This window comes from Pseudopodoces humilis, chromosome 8, assembly GCF_049639895.1.
Source record: "Pseudopodoces humilis isolate 2021_Gansu_Grassland_sample_001 chromosome 8, ASM4963989v1, whole genome shotgun sequence".
In the NCBI taxonomy this organism is placed as follows: Eukaryota; Metazoa; Chordata; class Aves; order Passeriformes; family Paridae; genus Pseudopodoces; species Pseudopodoces humilis.
This window is the reverse complement of record NC_142207.1, coordinates 11,984,269-12,008,056: the sequence shown is the minus strand read 5'-3', so window position 1 is coordinate 12,008,056 and position 23,788 is coordinate 11,984,269. Positions and strand designations below refer to the sequence as shown.

Here is a 23,788-nt window from a genome sequence, read left to right as displayed (position 1 = left end):
TTTTCACCACAGTGACAACTCTTAGCATAGTAATACTGATTAATGGTATTAACTCAGTCTTTGTGCTTGTAGAGGATTTCTGTCATGTTTTCTAGCAAGATCTTGCAGGGCAAGAGCAATGTGGTAGATTCCTCTCTGCCATTGTCTGCAGTATATCTTCTGGGTGTTAATATTAGACTTGGAGGCTTTCTGAAAGTTCTTGGAGAGGTCTGGCTAGATATCTCCCGATAGAAGTGGTTTTATCTGTAATGGCACTACTGTCTTATGACTTTCACTCCAGGTAACACTATCTTGCTGAAATAGCATATTCTGTCTGGTGCTACAATGCTGGTTTAAGCATTAACTGCTGTGACACAGCGAACTTGCTAGTCCTGGTCTTGCTTCATGTGTCTGTTAGTTAGCAGTGTATATGTAGCTCCTGCCAGAGCATATTTGTGACAGCCAGTGTCTGTAAGTGTACACACAATTCTGCGGGGTTAAGATGAGATTAATAACTAGTAATAATTGACTGAAGTTGGTGTAATGTAACCTTCAGTGTATCAAGTAAATGTATTTATTGTGTTTTTCCCTGTGACATTTAGGAACATGATGCCACTTTGATCAAGAATCTACCCTGAAGAGGTTAGATCCCTTCATGTGTACAGAGTAATGTGGTTCCTTGCCTTAAATTCTTACTTTTCATCCTGATACTATAAAGTACTAAGTTTTCAAAATCTGTTTTGAGTTTCCTGGCCAGTGCCCTTATCATGGCAACTGCAGGTCTACTAGTAGATCTTACAGAGAGAAAATGCCCGATTACAAAAAGCAAATCTGAGGCTTGGGTTTCACTCCAGGGCTCAGCCTGGCCACTGCAGCAGGCTCATGGCTGCCCCTTGTTTAAGGAGTGAATCATGAACAGGGTCAGGGAACTGCCCTGTTTCTGCTGCAGTAAAACAAACTGCTTGGCTGCTGTAGTTCCACCTTCTTTGGCCTTAGTTGTACAAACTGTTTTTCTCCCTTCACATCAGCACTGAGGCATGTGTGGCCTTGCAGATGTGACTGGCAGGCCCAGCGGGCTGTGCTGAATAGCTCAGCTGCAGGAGGAGATGGGCTGGAACAACCAGGGGCAAGGAAGAGGGGACTGAGGGACAGGGGATGGTGATGGCAGCATTGGGTGATATAAATGGGAACTGCAAAACTGCCCCAATGTGCTCCATGAGGCATCTCAAGCTGAATGAATTCCTTGATCCAATTAAACATGGCCCAGAAAAATCTATAAGCAGAACTGGGAAGGTAGAAACGTCCAGCATTATATGGGGAAGGATATGAGGCTTCCAAGCAGGAATTTCTACCAAACACATCATGATCTCTGTTTAGCTTGGAAACCATTAATAGGATATATGCCAAGAGGTAAGATACTAGCACAGCAAATAGGACAGAATAGCATTTGTAATTTTTCAGCCTGCATATCCTAAAATTTTCAGTGGCATTAAATATGCCACTTAATCTCAAATGGGTTTTTTTTAGTTGAATTGCCAGTTGAAGCATTTACAGTCTGTTGAAAGCTAATGGCATTTCAGTACTTAAATATTTTCTGGGTAACCTCGGAATGGCTGAGAAGCTCTGACAATTCATAGCTCAGTGAGATTGTTAATTAGTTTTGTGATCCAGGGAATTTCTCTGACTGCATTCTTGTGGGCATATCACAGAACCAAACACTTCAAAGCCTCTAATTTATATTGTGATAAATTTGGATCACTAAAATACTGTTGCAAAACTTTGTTCTTTCTGTGCTTGCTCTTGATGACATCATATTTAAGTCTTTATAATAGGTTGAATACCCAGATTTTCCTTTAAAAGTAGATATCTGAAGGGTCTAACAAAGCTCCTCTGTCAAGCTCTTGGGCTAAGGGTTTCTAGAATCCTGTTTTAAAATCCAAAGAATGGCTGCTTTCAGTGGCAGGATAGCAATGAAAAGAAATGTCCAAAGATATCAGCTGCACAGCAAGAGAACAAGGGCTGATCTCAGCAATTTTGAGTTTAGAGCTTTATTTCAGTTTAAATCTCAAATTGAATGGAAGAACTAACAGCAATTCCAATTAAAGCCTTTGGAGGGTCTCAGATTCTTTTATTACAGCAGCAGAATATTTACTGAAAAACAGGTAGACTTAGTAAAGCTTCTCTTTTTTTTTTTTCCTGCTCTGCTTGGATGAACTGTAGCAAAGTTTCTTTCCTGTGAAGTTACAGGAGCTTTTTCCTTTAAGTGTTCTGCAGCTGTGGTATCTTAATGCATGTGAAAAAAAAAGTGAAAGTGCGGATGTAGTTATTCAGTAATAGTCTTTGACTCTTGGTATTAGGTAAACCAGTTCTGTTTGTAAACTGCGTTCTGAGCAGTTCTACTATTTAGGTTGAGGAGAGGGTGGAGAAAAAGCAGTTTACTAAGCCATTTATAAACAATTGCCTTGAAGTGCTCAGTTTCAAGGGACCAGCCAAGAAAGACACAATATTGTGCAGGGGGCTTTAGTTAAGCTGTAGAAATCGTAATCTAAACAGATAAGACAAGGGAAGGCTGAAATAGCTGGTGAATTTAGTGTTAGATATCCTACCTTGAAGGTGGTATGGTTTGATTAGTTTTGTGGCCAAGTAGACTTCAGAAGTGTAAATCAAAACAGCTGATTAGTAACTCCTATGGTTTAAATTGTAGATTTTGTGCTTCATGTGGGCAGCCTGTGGCTGGTGTAACCTTCCTCTCTTCATCTGAAGAGCATTTTTCACCAGCATCACAAAGCTCCTGTTGTGCTATTATAGAATAAATGCAGTGTTATCAAGTCAGTGGCTTAATCCTTATCTTTCAAAACAGATGAAACAGGTAATTACTTCTATTTTCTTAAAGAGGAAAGATGGCTAGAAAAAGTTTATTCTCTGACATGGGGTCTGTCTAGTGGTTTATTTCAAAGCAGGATGAATGGTAACCAGAAGAAACAATCTCCCCTACCTCACTCCCCCAAATAAACTTTCAGAAGGTTTGGGGTGTGGTTTTTGTTTTCTTGGGGTTTTTTTACAGCTTATGACACTTAGCGTATGAAGTTCAGCATGGTGTCATTAAACCTGAGGGTAAAATGACAGATGGAAATTAAATAGATTGACTGACTGCCCAATGGATTGCTTCTTGTTCTGTCAGAGGAGGGTGAATCTTGCTGGAAAGTAAACTGTGCCCAAACAACAAGAGCAATATGGGAGAGGAGGCATCTTAACACAGTGTCTTGTCTGGACACTACTCAGAGAGAGCTCTTCAGCAGATGCAGTAAGACCCTTTGCCTTAAATCTATGCCCTTAAACTGAAGGGAGTAACAGTAATGAGTAATGAGTATGGAGTAATGTTTTAAAGCAACTGTAGTTGTCACAGGTTCTTCTAGACACTGCTCCGTTGTTGAGAAGTGGTTGGATTTCCCAAGACTTGTTTTATGTGAACAGATGAGTTAATGACAGTGTCTTGACTGCCTCAAGGATGCTTAATGTACAGAGTAGGAAGAAAATTCATCTTCACATACTAGGAGATAACAGAGGACAGAGCTTCCACTTGTTTTAATAGATTTTTTAAAATTTGTTTTTTATACTTTTTTTTAACCTCAATGAGCTGTTAAATGTGAGCTTTGAACCATGTTGTGTAAACTGTTTCTTGGGCTGCAGAGGTGGAGATAAAAATAAACAGTTGGCTCCAATGCCTCTTCTTGTTGTTTTATTAGAATATTCCTATTATAATCTCACCATGCCCTTTTCTGAACCAGTGATGTGCTGTTAGCCCGTTCTGTAAACACTGGTACTTCTGCACTGATACTGACTGTGTTAATCCTATGTCACACTGGTTCAGCCTTGCCTTGTCCTCTGTTCTTGCCTCTGCACTGCCTGGCTATTCTGGGCTGGAGGGGGCCACGCTCCCTCTGGTGCCACCAAAGAAGAGCTGCTTTGTGTGAAGCCTCTGGGACCTCACTGAGCGCACACTGCACAGGGTCTGTGTTGTGAGCATACTGCTGTATTCACAGGCTTCATGTAGTCCTGATCCTCTGAAATATTCAAGTGGCACTTGGAACAGCTCTGCAGGGAGGATCAAGTACCTTGGCCATGAAGAGCTTTAGATACAATCAAACCGTAAATTTTTATGCTATTAGGTGGGTTTTACTTATTATTATACTTTGATTATGAATCAGGTAGTACTGTAAGGCTGACCTTGCAGTTTCTACAGGCCTTTGTTGGGGTGGAATAGAGAAGGAAGGATTTAAATACTCTCCACTTATGTCTATGATGAACTGAATCAAGCTTGTCAGTATTTTTCCTAAAACTCAGTAATTTATTTACCGTGACCATGTAGAGATGTGGTATCTGTATTGACAGGACAGAGAAGTTTTCTCTTGGCTATTAGTAAATTATGCCTTTTTTGCTGTTCCCTATTACGTATTCCTAAGTTTGTAATGCCAAAATAATGTCTAATTTTAAAACTTTGTGTTAGAGAACACAACAGTTAGAACAATGTTAAGATGTCTGATAAAAGAATACTCACAGGTTAAAACCAGTCACAATTATAGTGAAAAGTAGCTAAGGGTCACACTCCAGAAAGCAGCTTATCTACTACTGTGAAAGCCAGATACTCTTGAACAAGGACAAAACAGCATTCTCTACAATTTAAGAGCAAGCTGTGTAATTTCTAGAACACTTAAAGTCCCTGAACTATCTCATTGTGTTGCCAATCTGTAGCTTTTGTTTCTTGGGTGTTTATGCCCAAGTAAGCTGGATTCTAGTTTACTATCTGTAGATAATGTGGCCAATAGGCAAAGCAACAACTTCTGGAGTTCAGATGCTACCTGTTGTGTTTTTTCACATTCCCTTGGCAGGGAAATATTCTCTTCCTCTCTTGCCTCTCTGGTGACTAAGAGTTAAAAATCAGTGTATGTGGCAAAGGCTGAATTCACTGCCCCCAACAAATGTGTGTTTGTGCTGTACAGGGAGAACCTATGGAGAAGCAGGAATTGTCACGCCCCATTTCTGTACTAAGGTGTGTCCTGGATGAGGGAGCTGATGTATAACATAATAGAGAAGATTACCAGAGGAAAATATCTGTCTTCACTTACCAGTATTTATCCCAGGATGAGCACTTAAAGATGATTAATTTGCATTACTGTACTAAATGTATGTAGCAAACAGGTGTGAGTAAAAGACTCTATGGAAAAGTACTGCTGCTCAGATGTTTGAAATTGCTGTCCTGAGGGCACTTCTTGATTGTTGGCATGTTTGTTCTTGTATTCGTGAGTCAATGAGAACTTAGCTTGATTTGTTCCTTTTCAGAACATCAGGTCATGACAAAGGGAAAAAAATAGTCACTGTCAGTGTACTTCAAGGGCAGTTGTCCAGACTGGTCATGGAATTGTCAGTCTCAGAATGCAGGGCACGTAAACTGGATTGCCTAGAGCAAACTGCTTTCAGGGAGAGGTTTGGACTGGACTGTATCCAAAGGTCCCTTTCCAAGCTAAATAATCCTATGGCTTGCTTGTAGGCTGATGATCCCTTAGTCTCTTGTTCATTTTGTTTAGGGCAACTGGTTGTGCTGGAGCTTTTTCCAATATACTACTCAGTAACTTCACTGTCAGCCTTTTGTTTCCATACAGCAGCATGATGATGTGGCAGTTGCAGTGTTTTTCTAGAGTAATTGTGTCCAGGTAAATTTGAGACTCCTTGGAAGGTCCATTGCTTCTGGAGTAAAGTGCGCTGCTATAAATCAATGCAGCCACTTCCTGTAGTAGTGTTTTCTGAATGGTCTGCTGGTCTCCTTACAGCTCTCTGCCAGGATATGAAAGCTGGGGTCCTTTGTGGTGCTCTGAGGACACAAGAGTCTCTATCCTACCATCTCCCATATACACATCATGTGTCTGAAATATTCATATTTGGGTTTTTTTCTGTGTGGGAATCCTGACTGCTGACACATCTTTGTTTCACTTATTTCTGCTTTTATCTTCAGTGTGTTGTCCTTAGAGATGCTTCTCTGTGCTAATCAGTGTAGCAGCTGCTGCTTGTGCTTCTGGTACAACTACTGTGTCCGGCTACTCTTAAAAAAAACCCCAACCAACCAAAAGAGAGGCAGTATTATTTTTAAGAAGCCTCCAGCATTTAATTACTAGGCTTGCATAACACACAAACAGAGGCTTGTTAGCTAGGGCTTGTTTATTGAAGCTTACTCCTTTATGGCTTAGCAACATCAGGAGAAGAATAGGAACTGAGATTTTTTTTGCAGTAAAGTGTGATTATTTTTTTTTTTTTCTAAGCAAATTAGATTTGCAGCATCAAAAGGCAGGAAGAGTGTAAAATAAATGCTAATGCCATGTCGTAAGACTTTCTGCTAGAAGCTTTTGCAACTTGTTTCTGCCAATTTACTGTGTATCTCTGCTGTTCTCTTAGCCTACGTAGAGAGAAGATCAAAAGCCAGATTTCTGCCTATGAGCAGATCTAAGGTATAGCTGTATCAACATTAAAGAAATATTTTAGAAAGGTGTAATGTTTTACAACAAGAACAATAAAAACCACTTAATTTCATGTCATTTGAGAAAGAGTGGGTTGTTCTTTAGAAACTGTTCTAGACAGCAGTCTTCTAGGCTGAGTTTACAAATAAGAGTAACTTGTTAGAAGCCTTTGGCACTTGAATTATTAATATTAATATATTATTTATACTGTTGTCACAAATAGAAGGTATTTGTTTTAATACCATGTCCCATTCTGATTTTAGGCACGGTTTGTATGCCAGTGCATTGGAATGGCCCATTCTTTAGGCTTGCAGGGCAGGATTAAAACCTGGTCTTTTGGCACTTGTGAGACACAAATCTCATGTTACCCTGATGTCACCAATGTCATGGATGGGTGACTGTACTGCTTTTCTCTACAGATCTGATTGGTTGCCTGGCACTTTGTCTGTGACAAGCAGGACAATGGCTGCCAGCAAGAGCAAGAACCAGAGTTCCTTGGCCCTCCATAAAGTTATTATGGTTGGCAGTGGAGGTGTGGGAAAATCTGCACTCACACTTCAGTTTATGTATGATGAGGTAAGTAACTTCGGCTCAGCTTCTCTAAACCATGAATTCATGTGGCTTGCTAAGTTGTTTTTTACGTAGGGGACAAGGGAACTAAATGTGGTGAGCAAAAGACCTGATAACCCAAATGCGGGCAGGAGCAGGATGTAGAAAGCTGGATGATATGCCCTCTGGGAACATCTCTGGCTAAAGGTGACAAGATTGATGCTTATTTGTGAAAGAACAGTCTTCAGAGATCATGCATAATATGGTGCTTGTGTACAGAAGCTGTTACTACTTGGAGCTGAACTTTAATTTTGTGATTTAGGTCAGTTAAGGCTGAAGTCAGAAGTAAACATTGAAGTTCATTCTGTGCCAGGTGATGAAGTGGGCATGTTCATAGCATGAATTCTTCCATACTGATATACAGAAAGCTAGATTAGGCAGCCAACACTAGTATGTGAAGGAATAGAATACATGATGCTGTAATTCAAACATTAACTTCTATCTATAGGGTGTCCACACATACTGTAGTAGTGTAAGTATCTGAACAGGTGATGTAGTCATTAATGAAAGCCAGCCAGCTTAATTTGGCTTAATTGTTGTGTTCTGAGGCTGAGAGGCTCTTTACCTCTCTACTTCTCTGCTGGATGTGTGCTGCTGGACTAAATTGAACTGACAGTGGCTTTGTGCATCTGATTAGTACTGAATGGACTGAAGTATGTGCCTGTGTAATTATTGCTTTCATGTTCAGCAGCTGGATGCTCTAATCTACACCTGTAAAATCTCAGATACCTGTTCCTGAAGTATATTCAGATGCATTTTCTTAAAGTGGGAGATCTAGATAATGCCAGCAGATTGCTGTTAACTTATACTGCAACTCTGTTCTTAAATTGTACTGAAGTTCCTGAACAGAGTTTTGTGTAGCAAAACTTGCCTAGGCAAATTGGCTCTTTGATGTATTAAGGTTTTAAATAATGTGCTTTTAATAGTAAAACTGAAAAAAAAAGGTGGAGGAACTTAGTAGCTGACTGAAGTATGAGAAGGTTTTGGGGAATTTAAATGTCACTGTAGTGAAAGAAGGAAGATGGACAAATACTGAAACTGTTTGACAGTAATTCTAAGCACCAATCTCTTTCTTGTCAGTTTGTAGAAGACTATGAACCTACCAAGGCTGACAGCTACAGAAAGAAAGTAGTTCTGGATGGTGAAGAAGTTCAGATAGATATTCTGGACACAGCAGGACAGGAGGATTATGCAGCTATCAGAGATAACTATTTCCGCAGTGGGGAAGGATTTCTTCTTGTCTTTTCAATAACAGAACATGAATCCTTCACAGCAACAGCAGAGTTTCGGTGAGTAGTTTCTCTCCTGGGCAGGGGAAGTTGTCCAGTTCCTGTGTTGTTCTGACAACTCTGCCTAAAAGCTACAGCTTTTTATTCTTTGTCTTTGTTACCATTTGGTCAATAAAAGTGACACCTGACCACTTTGCTCTCAGTAACCGATAACCTAAACCACAGCCTCTGTCTTTAGTTGTCTTCATGCCTGCAACTTAGGAGTACATCGTGCCAGCAGCAACTTCAGGCAAGTAACGGATTCTTGGACTCTTAAAACAGGCATATTCGAGCCAATTTTCAGTCTTCATGGATATGAAGTTTAATTATCTTAGAGCAGTACTTCTGGAATTAAATCTGTCTTTTGGCCAGGTTTCAGACACAGTACTGCTTGCTGCTAGAAGCAGGTGCTCTAAGGAAGGGAAGGATTAGCCTCCACTCTCAGGTATGGATTGATGCCAAGCAAGGGTTGGCAGCCAAGCATTGCTATTGTATTCCTAGAAAGATACACGGTAGTAGTAAGCACTTCCATTTTTCTTCTTGGGATTAGCATTTCTGATGTAAAAATTGGCACCAGATTGACCACAGAAACTGCTTGTGTAGTGTGGGGGGTAAATAGAAAAGAATTTAAACCACTGTTCTGGTTTTAGAATCCATGTAGCCACATTCTTCAGGGCAAGTGTTCTAACTCTCTCTGATAATACTTGTTGCCTCAGTAGAAGGTAAACTGTAGATTGCCTGGAACAGCTGTATAAGTTGAAGGAAAACTTCCCAAAGCATAGGGAAAGTTTAGGAGTTCCTTATGCTTGTCAGAATAAAAGCTCTTTATCAGTCTGCCTTATTGTTCCCTTTGCTTCAGTGGTACAAGGTTAAACAAATACTAACTGGTAATGGATGCCTGTGAGGACACTTATTTTTAGGTTTTTCTTAAAGCTAAGGCAAACTCCCCTTGCATTGTGTAATTGGTCCAGGTTCTTAACATACTGTTCTTAACATACTGTTTCAACAGTAGTGGAAGACCACAAAGTCTTTTATGAGGTATAAAAATACCATTCCTTCATCACGTAATACTTATGTGACTTCGTTCTGCTTCAGAAGGCTGGCAGTCATGGGACACACAAGCAGAACTCAGTTTTTTGCTCTAACTAGAGCTCTGAAAGGAGCCAACAGTTCAACTGTTACAGGGCTGCAAATCTGAGTACTAGGACTCTTCCTAATGTAAGATGGAGGAAAAGGTCAGGTAACACTCAGAGAATACAAAGAAGATGAGAAAAGTGCAAGCACTTGGTTTTGGCTTATGTGCCTAAGTGAAATATAATGTTAAACCCAAGGTTTAAGGCTTTGAATGAAAAAGAGTAGGAGTATTTATCTTGGCAGTTTGGTTTTTTTTGTCAGACTTCTCTAACTAGGTTAGCGGTGTGTTGGTTCGAGATTCCAGCACAGCAAAACAATGAAAAAGCAGTACTAGCCCTGCAGATTGGTATATTGGTACTATTGATCTTTTAGGTTCCAGAATTCTAACACTATGAAAAAGTTGCATACTGAACAAGCTATAAGCTTGTCTTTAAACCCTAGCTCTTCTGCTGATGCTATGCATTCAGTGTTTGCTTTCAGTGCCTCTGTAATCTGAAAATGTGTGAAAGTGCAGTTAAATGCAACAGCAGATTGTCTGCTTCAGTGTTAATGCTATTTTAGAGTCTCATGTACTCTCCATACATTGTTATTTTGTAGATGGAAAATGCAGGCATCTGAAGTAGTGTGGTAATTCAGTGAGATGAGAGGGTGTAGAACTGTGCTCATGCCTTGTTTAGCTCTTCTTCATTACAAAATGAAGCAATCTAAAAATAGTTTAGAGTGGTAGAATTCTTCCAGCATTCTAGAATGGACAGCAGACTGTGTCAGTCTGGTTTCAACTTGTGTTTTACCCCAGTAACAGCACAGACTGAGTCTGGTGTGCAGCATCACTCCATCTCCTTTCCTGGATGCCAGTACATCCTCTTAGCATTACAGGTTAATGCTGACAGTTCGAATATCTTCCTGGAGTCTTTGAAGGAGGAAGGTTGCTAGCATTTTAGTTCAGAATCACGTAATAACTCTCTCCTTTGTGTAAAGTTTAGGTAGCCATTAGGAATGATATCTGCCAGCTACTCAGGCTGTTTGCAACCTACTTTCTTGGCAAAGATTTGATGCTGCCCAGACCTATATTGAGATGTGATGCAGACTGTGAATTAAAGATGGTGACTGAATGCCAAGGTGGAACTTGGCAAACATGGCACTTGTACTGTTTTCCTCATTCAAATGTGAACTCCTGCTGCCAGTTGCTCTTCTGCCATACTCTTTTTCTTTCCTAGAGCTTGATTACTCACTAACTAAATGATAAAATGCCTTCCTGGAAGTGTGAGGCTTTCAGTAGTGTAAAGCCTATAGTATTACTGTGCTAATCTTGTAATAATTTTAAAGTGTGTGTCCAACTGTTGGGAAATACCCAGTTGTAATAATATAACATACTAATAATGTGCAGACACTGGATCCACTCCACATAAGTGTGGGAGTTTTGTTGCTACTACTAACACAGATATTTTTATTTTGAATACCTAATGCATTAGCGAACAGATCCTGCGTGTGAAGGCTGAAGAGGATAAAATCCCTTTACTGGTAGTGGGAAACAAATCTGACCTGGAGGAGCGCAGACAAGTGCCTGTAGAAGAGGCTCGAAGTAAGGCAGAAGAATGGGGGGTGCAGTATGTAGAAACCTCTGCCAAAACTAGAGCAAATGTAGATAAGGTAAGATAAATGACATCTGCTCAATTAGATCATTGCTACTTGTTTAGTAGCTGAGTCTTGCTGGGACAAAAGTCCAGAGTTTGGCTTCTGAAAGCCTAGTTTACTTAAAAAAATCCAAAAAACAACTTACTGGAAGGTGTACACTTAAGCACACACCTAATTCAGGGGAACCTGAGATCTGGAACAAGTTAATGCTATTGTCTTGTTTTAACTATTTGTTAAAACAATTGTTAAACTGTTTGTTAAAACTATTGTTAAACCAATAGTTTTGCAATAGTGCTTTAGGTAAATGGTTCTAAGGATTCCCTAAGTATGTTATTTTGTTTGTAGGGTGCGTCATTCTTGTAACACCAATAAATAACAAGCTATGGACCCTTAAAAATTGTTCCCCCTTCCCTATAAAGCTACGTGTAGTGTGGTTAATATGAAAAATTTTATTATTTTCTGCCAAGACTACTTTGAATTGTGAGAAGAACTTTTTGCTGTGTCACTGTCCTGTTTTGACTTGTCCTTGGTGGTATAGGATAGTTACTCTCATGTTATTCTGCTGCTGGTTTCTTGCATAAACAGTGGCGATGGGATATTCTAGAAGAGAAACGAATTATGAGTGTTTGCCCTGTATAAAGAACACTTGCAGATAGCTGAGCTCTTAAGTTCTTCTAGACAGCTTCCTGTTCTTTAATATTAGTTCACTAGTGGAAATTCTGTTGGTACACAAGTTACTGGCAGGAACTCCTCCTCTCATTAAAACTACACTATATGAAACTTCTGAATTGAGACCTTTTGGTTTAAAGGACGTGGCATAATTTCAGTTTGGTAAAGAACCATTCTGACTTGCAGAATGTTACTAGCAAATCACCATCAGTTGCATAAACTGGGTGATGTAGTGAAACATGAATATTTAGACTTGATTTATTGTATAATCATCTGATATTGCTAATGAATGGCTAGCCTGTTTTATATTTAGACTAGTTTTCTGATCAGTTTGGATTAACAGCAGTGGAGCATCTACTGTGCTAGCATGGTGATCTAGATTTGCTGTTACAGGTATCACTGGCTAGCTCATGTGGCATGCTGGTTATCCTCTGTATAAGCACTGTTTGATGTATTGTATGACAGGATATTTCTTTGTGGTGACTGTGTGCTACTACTGTGGCAGAATAAAAAGAAAATTTAAGAGGGTTTTGAATTATAAACTAATCTACTTTTGATCAGTAGCATGGTCTTGTTTCCAAGTATCAAAGGCTTCAGAGTTTCCCATTTGGAAAAAAACACACTCTAGTTCTACAGATGCTGAAGTCTTGTACTGTAATCTTAAAAATAAATTTAAATAATAAAATAAAAATATTTTAAAATAATCCTAAAAATAAATACCCAATAACTGTACAGCAAAACAGCCCTTGCATCCTAAGTGGTATGTACCTAGACATCAGGAATACAGGGGTGAAATTGCTTAAATTTTGAACAAGAGAAATAGAGAGATAAGAAAGGAAACATGACTTTCTCTGAAGTTTTCTTATAACATAGTTTAGGGAATTTTTTGTGCTGTGTCACTTGAATGCTGCACCTTTTTAATTATACACCAAGCAGAGTAGTAACTACATGGAAAGGACTGGACTGTTTTCCATAGTTAACAGCATTGGAAATGTTTGCTAGGCACAGACAAATATTCTCATGAGCTCTGAATGCTGCTTTTGTGCAAGAATGGTATTCAATAAAAAGCTCTTGAAACAGGGCTGTTGAATTATTTTGATAGCCAGGTAAGATTGTGCAGCTTTTTGTCACTGCTTGACACACTACATAATTCTGATGTTGTCTCGGGAGTCTTTATCTAGACTTACTTCTGCTGTGTAGAGTACAGTGTGGTTCTGCGTCTTTATTTGTTGTTGAATACAGTAGTTTTTATCTGCTTTCTCGTGGCTGATTTTGTTTATTCTTTCTTTATTTTTCCCTCCTAGGTATTCTTTGATTTAATGAGAGAAATAAGAGCAAAGAAAATGTCAGAAAACAAAGACAAGAATGGCAAGAAAAGCAGCAAGAACAAGAAAAGCTTTAAAGAAAGATGTTGCTTACTGTGATGCTTTGGAACTGTAAATATCTACCTACAGGTGGCGTGGATAAAATACCACTAAGGATATAGGGCTGGATTCATGAAAGGAAGTCTGTATTGACTCCCTTATCTTTTGCTTTGCATATCACACCTTCGAAATGTGAAAACAACTTTGAAACCATTTCCAGTATCCAACAAAACCTTTGCCTCCTTAAACTGAAATGGGCTTCATCTTCCAACTTTCAGAACTAGAAATAGTTTCAGAACTACAATCCTTCTGCTTGGTTACACAATGTACTTTTGTATTAACTTCCTTCTAATGTTTCTCTGTTTCTCTTGAACCTCTATTGGCCTTAACAAGCACAGCTGTTCAGGTTCAAACACTTTTCCTGCTGTTGCTGCCCTCCTTGATGGTGCAAACCGCAGAAAGTCTAGATGACACCTAGTAAAGGGTTTGAGTCTCCATCTTCTCTTAGTTGTCACTGATATTTCTTACACTGAAATCTACTGACTTCCTCCCCACACTCCATGTAAGAAATAGCAACTGACAGTTGAGAGTCAACTCAAAACAAACTTCCTTCTGTGTTCTGTTTAGTCAATACAGCATTCATGAATCAAGCCTATGGACTCAATTCAAACTTATTAAGGCAATGCAAAAATTGATATTTAAATACAGGCTAGATGCATTCCTTGCCGGGGTCTGTCTTCTCATCCTTAAATTAGTGGTATGGGGTGAGAAATTGACTGTAAGCCTCTCTTCAAATGGAATAGTATCACCATCTCCCTGAAATGCTGTCCTGGGTTTCTTCCATGTATTGTGTCTCGACTCAGTTACACTCTACATCTCTCATCCTTCCCTTCCCTTGTACTGGAATAGTGGAAATAGGTGTTGATTTAATCAGTTATGTTTATATTGGAACACTTGTGATGATAATGTTGGAATGTGAGAACATCTGCATCTGTCTCCTGTCTTGCTGAAGATGAAAACCTTCAGTAAGTGTGGGTCCCATCACATAATCATGACCTGGAATAGGTGAGGCGTATATGCTACCTCTCGATGATTAGCTGGCTAGTGAGCTGTACGGTGTCAAAAAGCAAATGAAGTTAAGCAGTTGCCACGTCTATTATTCAGTGTTCATTTTATATGTACTGTTTCTGATGCACAGCAACCTAGCATGTGATGAATTTTGCTGTCAGTTATGCAGTGGTGGTCATGTCTGTTCAACAAAAACAGTCTAGGAGTAGAAAAGTCAGTACTTTGCAGGTTCTGTTGTCAGCTGAATGAAATGAACTTTCTGATGCAGTTTAAATTAAGTGCAGTTGCCAAAAATCACTTCTGTCACTGTGCAAAAGAACTCTATTCTGGTTGTGGAGTTTGTCAATGAATTATGGCTATCTTCTGCCTCCAAGGAGTAGCAAAACTTGAAGAGTAACTATCTTGCTCGTAACTGGATGCTTAAAACACAGTTGCTTGGTGAAAGCAATCTAAATGGTTGTTCAATGAAGTTCACTGCAGCACTAAATTAACTGATGGTGTTTCTTCCTGAGATGGAGTAGTGAATACTGTTCAGTACTTAGTGTTGTAATTTGAGGTTGAAAAATATTTTTTCACATGTAGTAGATTGCTTTTGTGCATTCCATCTCTGAACATTGAAAATAGTAAGTTGTGATCTGTATCAGAACCTCTGTTGACCTGAGGTTTCACAGGGACTTATAACAAACTCATTGTCTTCCATAACTAGTTCATCTTGTCAGGCAACTCATTGGATTGGGGAAACTGTACTAAATAAAAGGTGCTGTAATCTTCATTATTGTTAAATTAAATTTCTTCTTCGTTACTCTTACCTTGTATGGGCAGAAAGAATGGTTAACCAGCTATGGAAATTCTTCTCTGTGAACAGTGTAATTAATTGTGATATTGGCTTTGTAATACCCAATAGTGTTTTGAAGCAGAAGCTGGAAGCCTGCTGTCTTACAGAACTTGTCATTTGAGTTGTGTCACCTGTGTCTAAAGCCTAAGCATCCAATAGGACACTCGGAGCAGTAATACATCTAAAAAAGTTTCCTCTTGAACTTCTATGGATAAAAGTTCATTTCTGACTGTATATTGTGCATACAGCATATTAATGTCCTCTTTTGGAGGAAGGCAACTCATTTAAGTTTGGTTTTAGTTGAGACTTAAAGGTCAAGTCCTTAATTAACCTAAGGGATAAACAATAGTTGAGCTCACGTTACAAGCTTATCTAGGTCAAGCCCATCTGAGGTGGGTTGTAAAATGTGTTGAACAAAACTGAACAAACTGTCCTTGCTGTATGAATAATGAATTCAGCAAAGTTCACAATGAGCAGCTGAGCTGTATTCGCTCAAGAGACCTGCATGACTTGACTTTTGATTTCTAGTCTTAAAGTACCTGACAGTATTTGATAGGACAGATAAATTTCTTCTCAGAACAGTGAGTCTGACTGGTGTTCTTACAGTCCATGTGCTGTTTTCACTCAGGTTATTTTTTTTTTCTCCAACTGATAAAGCACGCCACTGAGGTGGACTTAACTCGGAAGAAGGTGCTTGCTGCTTCATGGCTTGATGCTGCATCTCTTCAGTGTTCTGTTCTTGTCACCTGCTCCAGAAAGACTAGGCCTGGAGACTAAATAAAGCAGCTTTTCAGTGTTGCCGAAAAATTCAGTTTAACTTGCCACTTACAGCTGAAAACACAATAAACAAAGCAGCTACCTTGCCTACTTTGGAACAGTGGGCAGCAAGCTTTCTGACTTGTACCAGGAAGGCAATAAAACTGGTCCCCTGGACTGGAATCCTGTTGCCTCCACCTCATGCTGGAAGTGCCTGAATGTATGCCCTTCTGAATAGAGGCAGTATGATTTGGGGATGCTTGAATGGCTTCCAGGTGTGCTTCACTGGTCATCAATGGACATCAGCATCAGGTGGGTTGAGTGAATATAACATGGCACAGCATCCTGTGAGCAGTGTGACTGGAGCTTTGAGTAACTGGGGATCAGGTACATCAAATAAGGGATGATTTTGGCAGCAGGGAGTGTGTGGCTGCCTGCTGCCCCTGCTGTGTAGCTGAGGAGACTGAAGGCTGAATTGAAGCTGACATATTTTATCGGCTTTTGCATGTTGGGTAATCAAAAATCAAGACTTCTCTTTGTTGGTATAATGTGCTCTTAAATCATTCTGGAGCATGGCTGTAGGCAGGTAACTGAATATTTGCAGCTGGAGGTCATGCAAGACTTGACTATGCACTTGCACTTAAGCATTCAAGTATTACTGCGCAGTGGCTTAACATGAAGTCAGGGAACTGTTTACTGCTATGTGCAATCCTCCATATGTGGCTTAGCTTCAAGTGCTGCAGTTTTCCTTCTGGTTTGAGCAGAGCAAACAAGCCCCTGTTATAACAAGGGTTAAGTCATTATGTGGAAAAAACAGCTTAAACTCCAGGACTGCGAAGGCAGACTTGACTCTTGTAGAGGAGCATCTCTCCAGGTGGGAGTACAGATGCAGCATGAAGTGTGTTTTCAATGACTTGTGCCATATGTGTTCTTATACAGACTGATACACCTCTACTGCAATTTCTAGGGGAACATTTGGCTTGATGAGGAGAAGGATGTATGCATACATTTACTGGGCATTAAACTTCAGTAAGATGTTAATAACCATCTGAAGTTCCAGTTGAGTCCTATCTGGCTTAAGTATAATGCTCAAGAATGTTTCAGGTCTAAGGTACAGAATTACAATCTGGAATGTAGTAAGAGGTATGTAGGGGGGAAATGCATCTAATTAAATGCTCACCCAGTGCTTTTTTTAAAGCTTTCCGAAGCATTAACCCAGTTCTTAGCCCTCTCTGGTCTATCAATTCTTGCTCAAAAAAGAGGATACTGTTATCAGTTCAGCTCAGAGCTTATGTAGACAGAAGCTTTCCTTAATTGCTATAAGCATATGTTGCAGTGTTCACCTCCTGTTGACTTTATAGTTGGGAGAAGGAGGGAAGAGGAACAAAAAAAAAAAAAAGCTATGACTTTCACCGTAATCTCCACACTTCATAGTGTGCCATAGAAATGGCAGGTGTTCCTCTTGGGAGGGGAAGGTGTTATCTCTAACACCAAGTGAGAGATTTAGTGTAGAGGAAGTGATTGTGATTGCAAGACTTAATGAAACTGCCTCTAAACTATGTATGCTATACTATACAATGTAAATTCTTATTTTTTTCCTTACTTAGCTTCAGAGCTTTGTCTCTAACTTTCACAAACATTTTTAATGTCTGTAAAACTGGTCACTTTTCATTATCATGCTAATACAACTGATTTGTATTACTATTGATAATAAAAAGAAAAAATGATCTTCATATTTGTTTGTTATTGATTTTTACAGCATTCTAAAAGCATCCCTAATCCCCAGATTCTTGAATGAGCCAGCCACTGATTTTCAGTGTCTGGAGCTAGCCTTTATATTAAATATGTAACAAGATTATATTGCAGACTAAGGGAGGGGAGGAAGAGGTGACTGAGACACTCATCATTGGCTTTCTGGAAATGGTGTACATGTTTTTCAGGACTGAATTGACATAGTAGTTTGGTTCATTCAGTTAATTTTCCAGAATTTAGTTGGATCAGGTAGCTTGTATCAACTATATAAATGACAGAGTTGCTTTGTCTTTCCTTCAGACAGTCTTCTGCCTTTGAATAACAGAATAAGCAACACTGTGGAAAAACTAGTCCTTAGTCTTTTGAGTGTGCCAGACTCCATTCTCTGTGTAGGTTGGTGGTGAATGAACTGCAGGAGAGAAGTTGAGATGCTTCTGAGGCAGGATGGCTCAGGTCAGATTCACTGCTCTCTAACGCCACTTAATTTGGCATGGCAGAGCAATGGGATTCACAGTAAAATTCCAAGCAGTTTCTGCCACCGCTGCTGTACAAGTTGGAAGTGGAACATTCTCTAGCTGATGACTTCTGGCCAAGGACTACAGCAATTTACATAATCTCATTTACATGGTGTTTGCCCTGTGTTTCTGATTGCCACGGTGGTTTATGTTGCTCTCCTTCCCAGTGAAGTAACTTTTAAAATATTCTGTGTCACAGAAAGGGTAGCATGGAAAGTGTTGTGTAGGATGCTGGAGAGGGTTCTGAGCACAGCTGTGTTACACAGCTGTATCCAAAGCCCAGATTGGCATCTTTTCCTTCCCATATTCTGCAGATGCTTATGAGGAACAGGCTTGCCTTTGGTTGCAGCAGGATGAAACGGGAGGATGATGACTCGTACATAGTTTGGCTTCTGCCTTTGTGTTTGCCTGTATTCCGCCCCAGCCAGAACATTTTAGTGTGGTTCTGTGAGCTAAGTGCTGACAATTCCTGGGATGGTACAGGCACCTCTTCCTGAGAACTGCTGGCTCCATCTTGTGGATTTAGGAGTTAGAAGCTCTGCCATGAAGAGGGGCTGTGCTCAGATGAGCAGACAAGTTGCTATTTATCTGCCACCTGAATTACATGTAGAAATCCACATGAGCTAGATTCTTCTGGTTTTGTTGCTTGGCTGTATTATTCTCTCATGCGGTATGAGACTTTGTTCTAAAATTAAATTTTCCTTTTGCATGCAAATGCTAATGTTAAATCTTGCCTAAACATTCTTCTGTGCAGCAGAACAACCAGTTTCTCATGAGGATGGTGGATTTACGTTTTCTCTGGCATTAAACCAGTTTGCCTTGCAAGTGTAAGTTTGTTCTGCTTGCTGAGCACCGATTTGCATGCCTGAAAGAATACTTATTGTTCCCTGAGACTGTGCAGTACTTCACTAAACGTTTTGTTTCCAAGGGTGACTAAAGATGCTGGGCTTTCTTTGAAATATAAAGCCTTAATTTGGGGGTGGGGCAGAGAATATCCTATTTAATTTTTTTTTTTTTCCTGGCCCTTCCTCCCCCAAACTATTCAGTGTCTGTTCTGAGAATAGGATTTACCAGGGTTATAGCAGCAAACGGCCCCTTAGGCATTGTTACTCCAAAGGGGGTTGGAACTAAAATGTTGAGGTGAGACTGGGATCACATGCTCTGCACTTTCGTTCCTGATAGACTTGATTAATCTCCAGAGTTTACAGTAAGTTCCCTTCAGTGAGCTTTGTTACTTGGCTTTGAGGCAGAATCATGTTTTTGATATAATCAGAGTTTATAGAGTTTGTTTTTAAAGCCTAGCATTTGGAGTATCAGAGGCTTTATGCATGTTGGCTTCATAGGCCAAATACCAGAATTCAAGGACAAACTTGTGCACACATGTAGCATTGAAAGACAAGGAAAGTTACTCCCTACTGTTTAATAGTGCTCTGTTTTTATTTTAAAAAGGAAAACACATACAACAAACTGAACCTGCTGTTTGGATGAGTGTTTCAACCTGTGGTCTGTAAGAGTGCTCTGTAACATGATTACTCTCCCCACAAAATGATGGCATTACAATTCTATACCTGTAAACACGGAAAACAACTGTGGACTGTGGGAAGGAGTAATTATCTGAAAAAATAGCCAAATTCTGCCTTGCTTCTAAATGGAAACCATCATGGCAACATTGCCCAAGATACCCTGCAGTCTTACTCCTAGAAATTTGGCTCTTCAGTTTTAAAAAGACTGATGAGAACCGGTGAGAGATGGACCTGGGCAGACATAGACTTCCCTGACAGAAGTGTCGTCTCCCAGAATGACAGACTTCAGAAATCAGAAATTAAAACTGTTTCTTGCTTGGCAGCTGGTGCTATGAAAACCCAAATGTATTAGGTTGCTGAAAAAATGCCTGCAGGATGGACCAGGTGTTTGGTTTTGATTTTCTAGTTTGTGCCCTGGTCATGGGAGTGGAAGAACCTCTTTCACTCAGGGGTCTCTGTTTTCATTTCTCTATAGCCTGCTTGAGGTGTTCAGAGGGTTTCCTAGGTCTGCTTCAGTTCAGATAGCTTAATAAAACATGAGCCCTTCTTTTCCTTTCACTCCTGGTGACTGCAAACCAATTAGGTGCTGAGCAGTGCCACTCTGTGACAGGTACTTGCATCCCCACCTATGGTTGGCTGCCTCATTCCAGCTCTGAAGACGGCAGGACAAAAGAATTAATCACACTATGGGAAGAAAAACTACTCACAGAAGTATTATGAGCGCTAGGAGAGCTGGACGCTTCAGACTTTGCAAATGAAAGCTGCTTCCAAGCTGTTTCCTACCTGAAGAACAGCAGCAGAATATGTGATTCACCTACTTCAGCAGCCAGACTAGAGCTTTCTAATGTGGTGGTACCTTGAGTAAATCTGCTTGAATGATGACAGTAGTACACTAAACACTTGTGGAGCACAGGGTAACACTGTGCCTGATTGAGTTGTTTTGATTTGCCTTTTTTCCCCTCTTTCCCTCCCTGAACAGTACAGAGGGAGGAGGGCAGGCAGAGTTTCTCCTGCGTGGGAATAAAGGCCACATTTGCAGCTTTGCCTCAGGAGCTTGAAAAACCATAAGCCAGGCCTCCAAAACTGCATTTGGAAATAATGAGATGCTTTAGAAAATGAACTTGGAGTTCTCTTTCAGTCTTTTTTGTTTCCAAGCATTTTGAGTACCCTTGCTTCATGTTTGCAAGCTTTATTTCTTCAACAATGATGGCAGAAGTACTTTTTTCAATGAAAACAAAGATGTTCTTATGCTTGCTGATTCCAGCACCTGGGGCATAAATTTTAAAATATTGTGGCATTTGGAGAGAAGTGGAGGCAGGACACGCAAACCACTCAACTTTAAGCCCCATTTCTGCTGGGTCACCATCCTCTGCAGTAGGAATCTGAAGGATTGCAAAAGCCGGAACATAAGGATCCCCTGTTGGTGGTCCCAGTGTCTGTCTTGGCAGCTTGCCAGGAGCCCAAGGGATGCACTTAATTTTCTTTATTCATTAGCATATTTTTAATCAAATCCATCAAACCACAATGTTTCCACATGTCTCTCCCATGGCAGATGAACAAAAATAGGTCAGTGCCCAAATGTACCTTTAACACACTGCAGTTCACTCCTCTTCTATAGTTGCAGTTGGAGGACAGCAAATGATTTGTACTCTGCACCTGGTGCAAACTTGTGTTGAAGACTTAGCTTCTCTCCTGAAAGAGGTGAGCACATGGAGTTTGTCCATGACACAAACCGCTTTCCATGCGCTGCCCAGTCAGAGGGCAGGAAGAGCTGTCTGAATCGTCTCCAACTTGAAACTAAGTTTGCAGCATTTGTTTAATCGTGAATAATCAAGCAGGTGCAATGTCCAGGGCTGAATTCCCTGGCCCTAATGAAGTTCCAAGACTGCTTACACCTAGTTTAATAACAGGCTTTTTACATTCTTGTCACCTGTAACCTACCTTCATATACCTCATGCTGCCAACCCATCTCTAGCCAGGCAAGGAAAATGTTGCAGTGTTGAGATCATGTTCACACTTGCAGCTGAGACATGTCTTGCCTTGTTTCTTATCTCTGAATTGTTCATAACAAGAGCTAAGTAAAAATTGCTCTTCATGTTTTTTACATGAGCTTTCAAAGTTGGTTCTGGGTGGGGTGAATATTGCATCAACACCAAGTTAAAACTTATCTTTTGTTCTTCTTTTTTGGAAAGAAATGGGGATATAGATTCCAGGGAAACAGTCTTCCCTATGAGACACAAATTGGGTGAAGTCAAAGGTATTAAATCGGTTTGGAGTTTTTTAAATGCAAGTGTATGACAGAGGGATGTGTGCTTTACTTTGTTTTCTTTCCTTTTTCCTAAAAAGCCTTTTCAAGGCCTAAAGAAGTTGATGAACACATATCCTAAACGTGGAAATTAATGGACTTTGTAGCCTGTTCCTAGCTGCAGAAAAGCTTGGGAACTGAAAGGTGAAAAGCTCTGCAGCCCCACCTCTCCTGGTAGCCCCTTCCTGCTGACAGCACCATCATCCCAGACAGGCTGCAGCAAGTGACGCATGCACAGAGGAAACTCTGCTGCTGGCAGAGTCTCCTTTTCAGTCATCACAGGCTCCTTTGTGGTTCCTCTTGTTTTGGGAAATAACCAAGGGGTGAGGGTAAGAAAGGTGTCTTAGCAAGACTGTTAATTTTGGCTTCCCAGTTAAAGGAGTTGGGCACTTTCCTGCTGGGAAGGCCTTTTGCATGTATTTGTGTCAGAAGCCCAAAAACGGAGTATAACCTCTAAAGGCTGGAAGTCCACAGTGAGAAGATGAAGTTTTCTCTGATGTGCACCAGGTAGTCTCTGCTAAATAACAAAACATCCCAGTTGTGGGGCTGGGGAGCTATTTACTCCTGCCTTGTTGCATGCCTGTAATGGTTCACAACAGTGGTCCCATGTTATGGGCAAGAACTCTATCAATTTCTTGTTCTATTCATTCAGCTCTTCCACTTGTGCTCTGAGTACTGTCTTCCTTGACAGCTGCCAACCACTTGGCTACTTTCAAGTCCTGATACAGACAGTGAATGGTTTGCCTTGTCTAAATCCACCCTTACTTACCCCTGTATTCTGTTACTGTTCTTTAACCGTTACTGTTAAACAAGCTTAGCCTTGCTACCTAGACAGAAAAGAAGTTCTAGCAGGACTAATTTTGCTACAGGCTTAATCCTGCAAGTTCTTGCCTTGTCACTTTGAGAGGGAAGAGAGTCACCTGGCGCATTTATCTCGTGGTGTCTCTGCTCTCCTGTAGTGCCTGTTTTGTGGGGAGACCTGGGTCTGTACAGAACTTATTGTGCAGTGGTTTGGACTCTGGGGGGGCTGCCTCTGCTCTTGCTTTCTGGAGTGCTAGCATGGCAACGACAGTGATGTTTTAGTTTGGGCAAAGCAGGCTTAGGAAAGGTCTTGGGCATCACTGGGGAGTGTTGCAATGCCAGTTCTTGTCAGCCACCACAAATCTTTGCCTTTTGAAGTGATGTTTCTATGCTCTACCTCAAAATGGCAGCCACCAAAACCAAGAGGCTGCTCCTCTGCCTGAGCAAGCCATGGGCAACACAGCCTCTTACATCTACCTTGCTTGGGGGCGAAAAATCCCTTGGGCTTCACAATTTAGGCTCTCCTGGCTTTTTTCCAGGAACACAGCGTGGGTCCGTTCATGCAAGGGAAAGGCAGGGTGGTTGGCAGCACAGCAGTGTTTTGTATACACTGTGTTCGGCGCTCAAAAGGCTAGTGCCGAACATGGGGAATTTCACATGGCTCAATTCCCTTCTGCCCCAGGGAATGTGTATGTCTCCTCTCCCAGCAGAGTGCGCTTACCAGGGTATGCTTGGTGCCAGGGAGGGGACTGCCTCCATCGTCTTAAAGCTGGTCTCATGTGATTTAGCTAGTTCCAAATGTTTTGGCTAGCAGGGTGAGAAGAAGGGAGGCCTGGGCTTGTGGCTCTCTGAACTGTCTATTTACAGAGTTGTGGGTTCCCGCTCCCTTTGGTCATGCACTGACTCAACTGGAGGCTTGGGGAGTGCTCCTGTCCCAGCACCACCCCATGGCCTGCTCCTTCCAAGATGACCTGAGCTACCTCTCATGTTCCCTGGGACTCCTGTCAGGCAGAAAAGAAGACTGAGCCCAGCTTTCCTTCATGAACTGTTGGACTACTGTCTAAAT

The 23,788-nt window shown here is 40.7% G+C and overlaps 1 protein-coding gene across 2 annotated transcripts in view; it reads left to right on the top strand.

Annotated features, from left to right (window-relative positions):
* RALB (RAS like proto-oncogene B) overlaps nt 1–17,559 on the top strand; it is a 45,671-nt gene extending 28,112 nt beyond the window's left edge. For both annotated transcript variants that reach the window (XM_014249466.2, XM_005519666.3), the window contains 4 exons: nt 6,908–7,064; nt 8,178–8,386; nt 10,972–11,149; nt 13,108–17,559. In XM_014249466.2, coding sequence (XP_014104941.1) covers nt 6,951–7,064; nt 8,178–8,386; nt 10,972–11,149; nt 13,108–13,227 — 621 coding nt within the window. In that variant the 5' untranslated portion in view covers nt 6,908–6,950 and the 3' untranslated portion in view covers nt 13,228–17,559. The remainder of the gene's footprint in view (nt 1–6,907; nt 7,065–8,177; nt 8,387–10,971; nt 11,150–13,107) is intronic.
* The last annotated feature ends 6,229 nt before the right edge of the window (nt 17,560–23,788 follow it).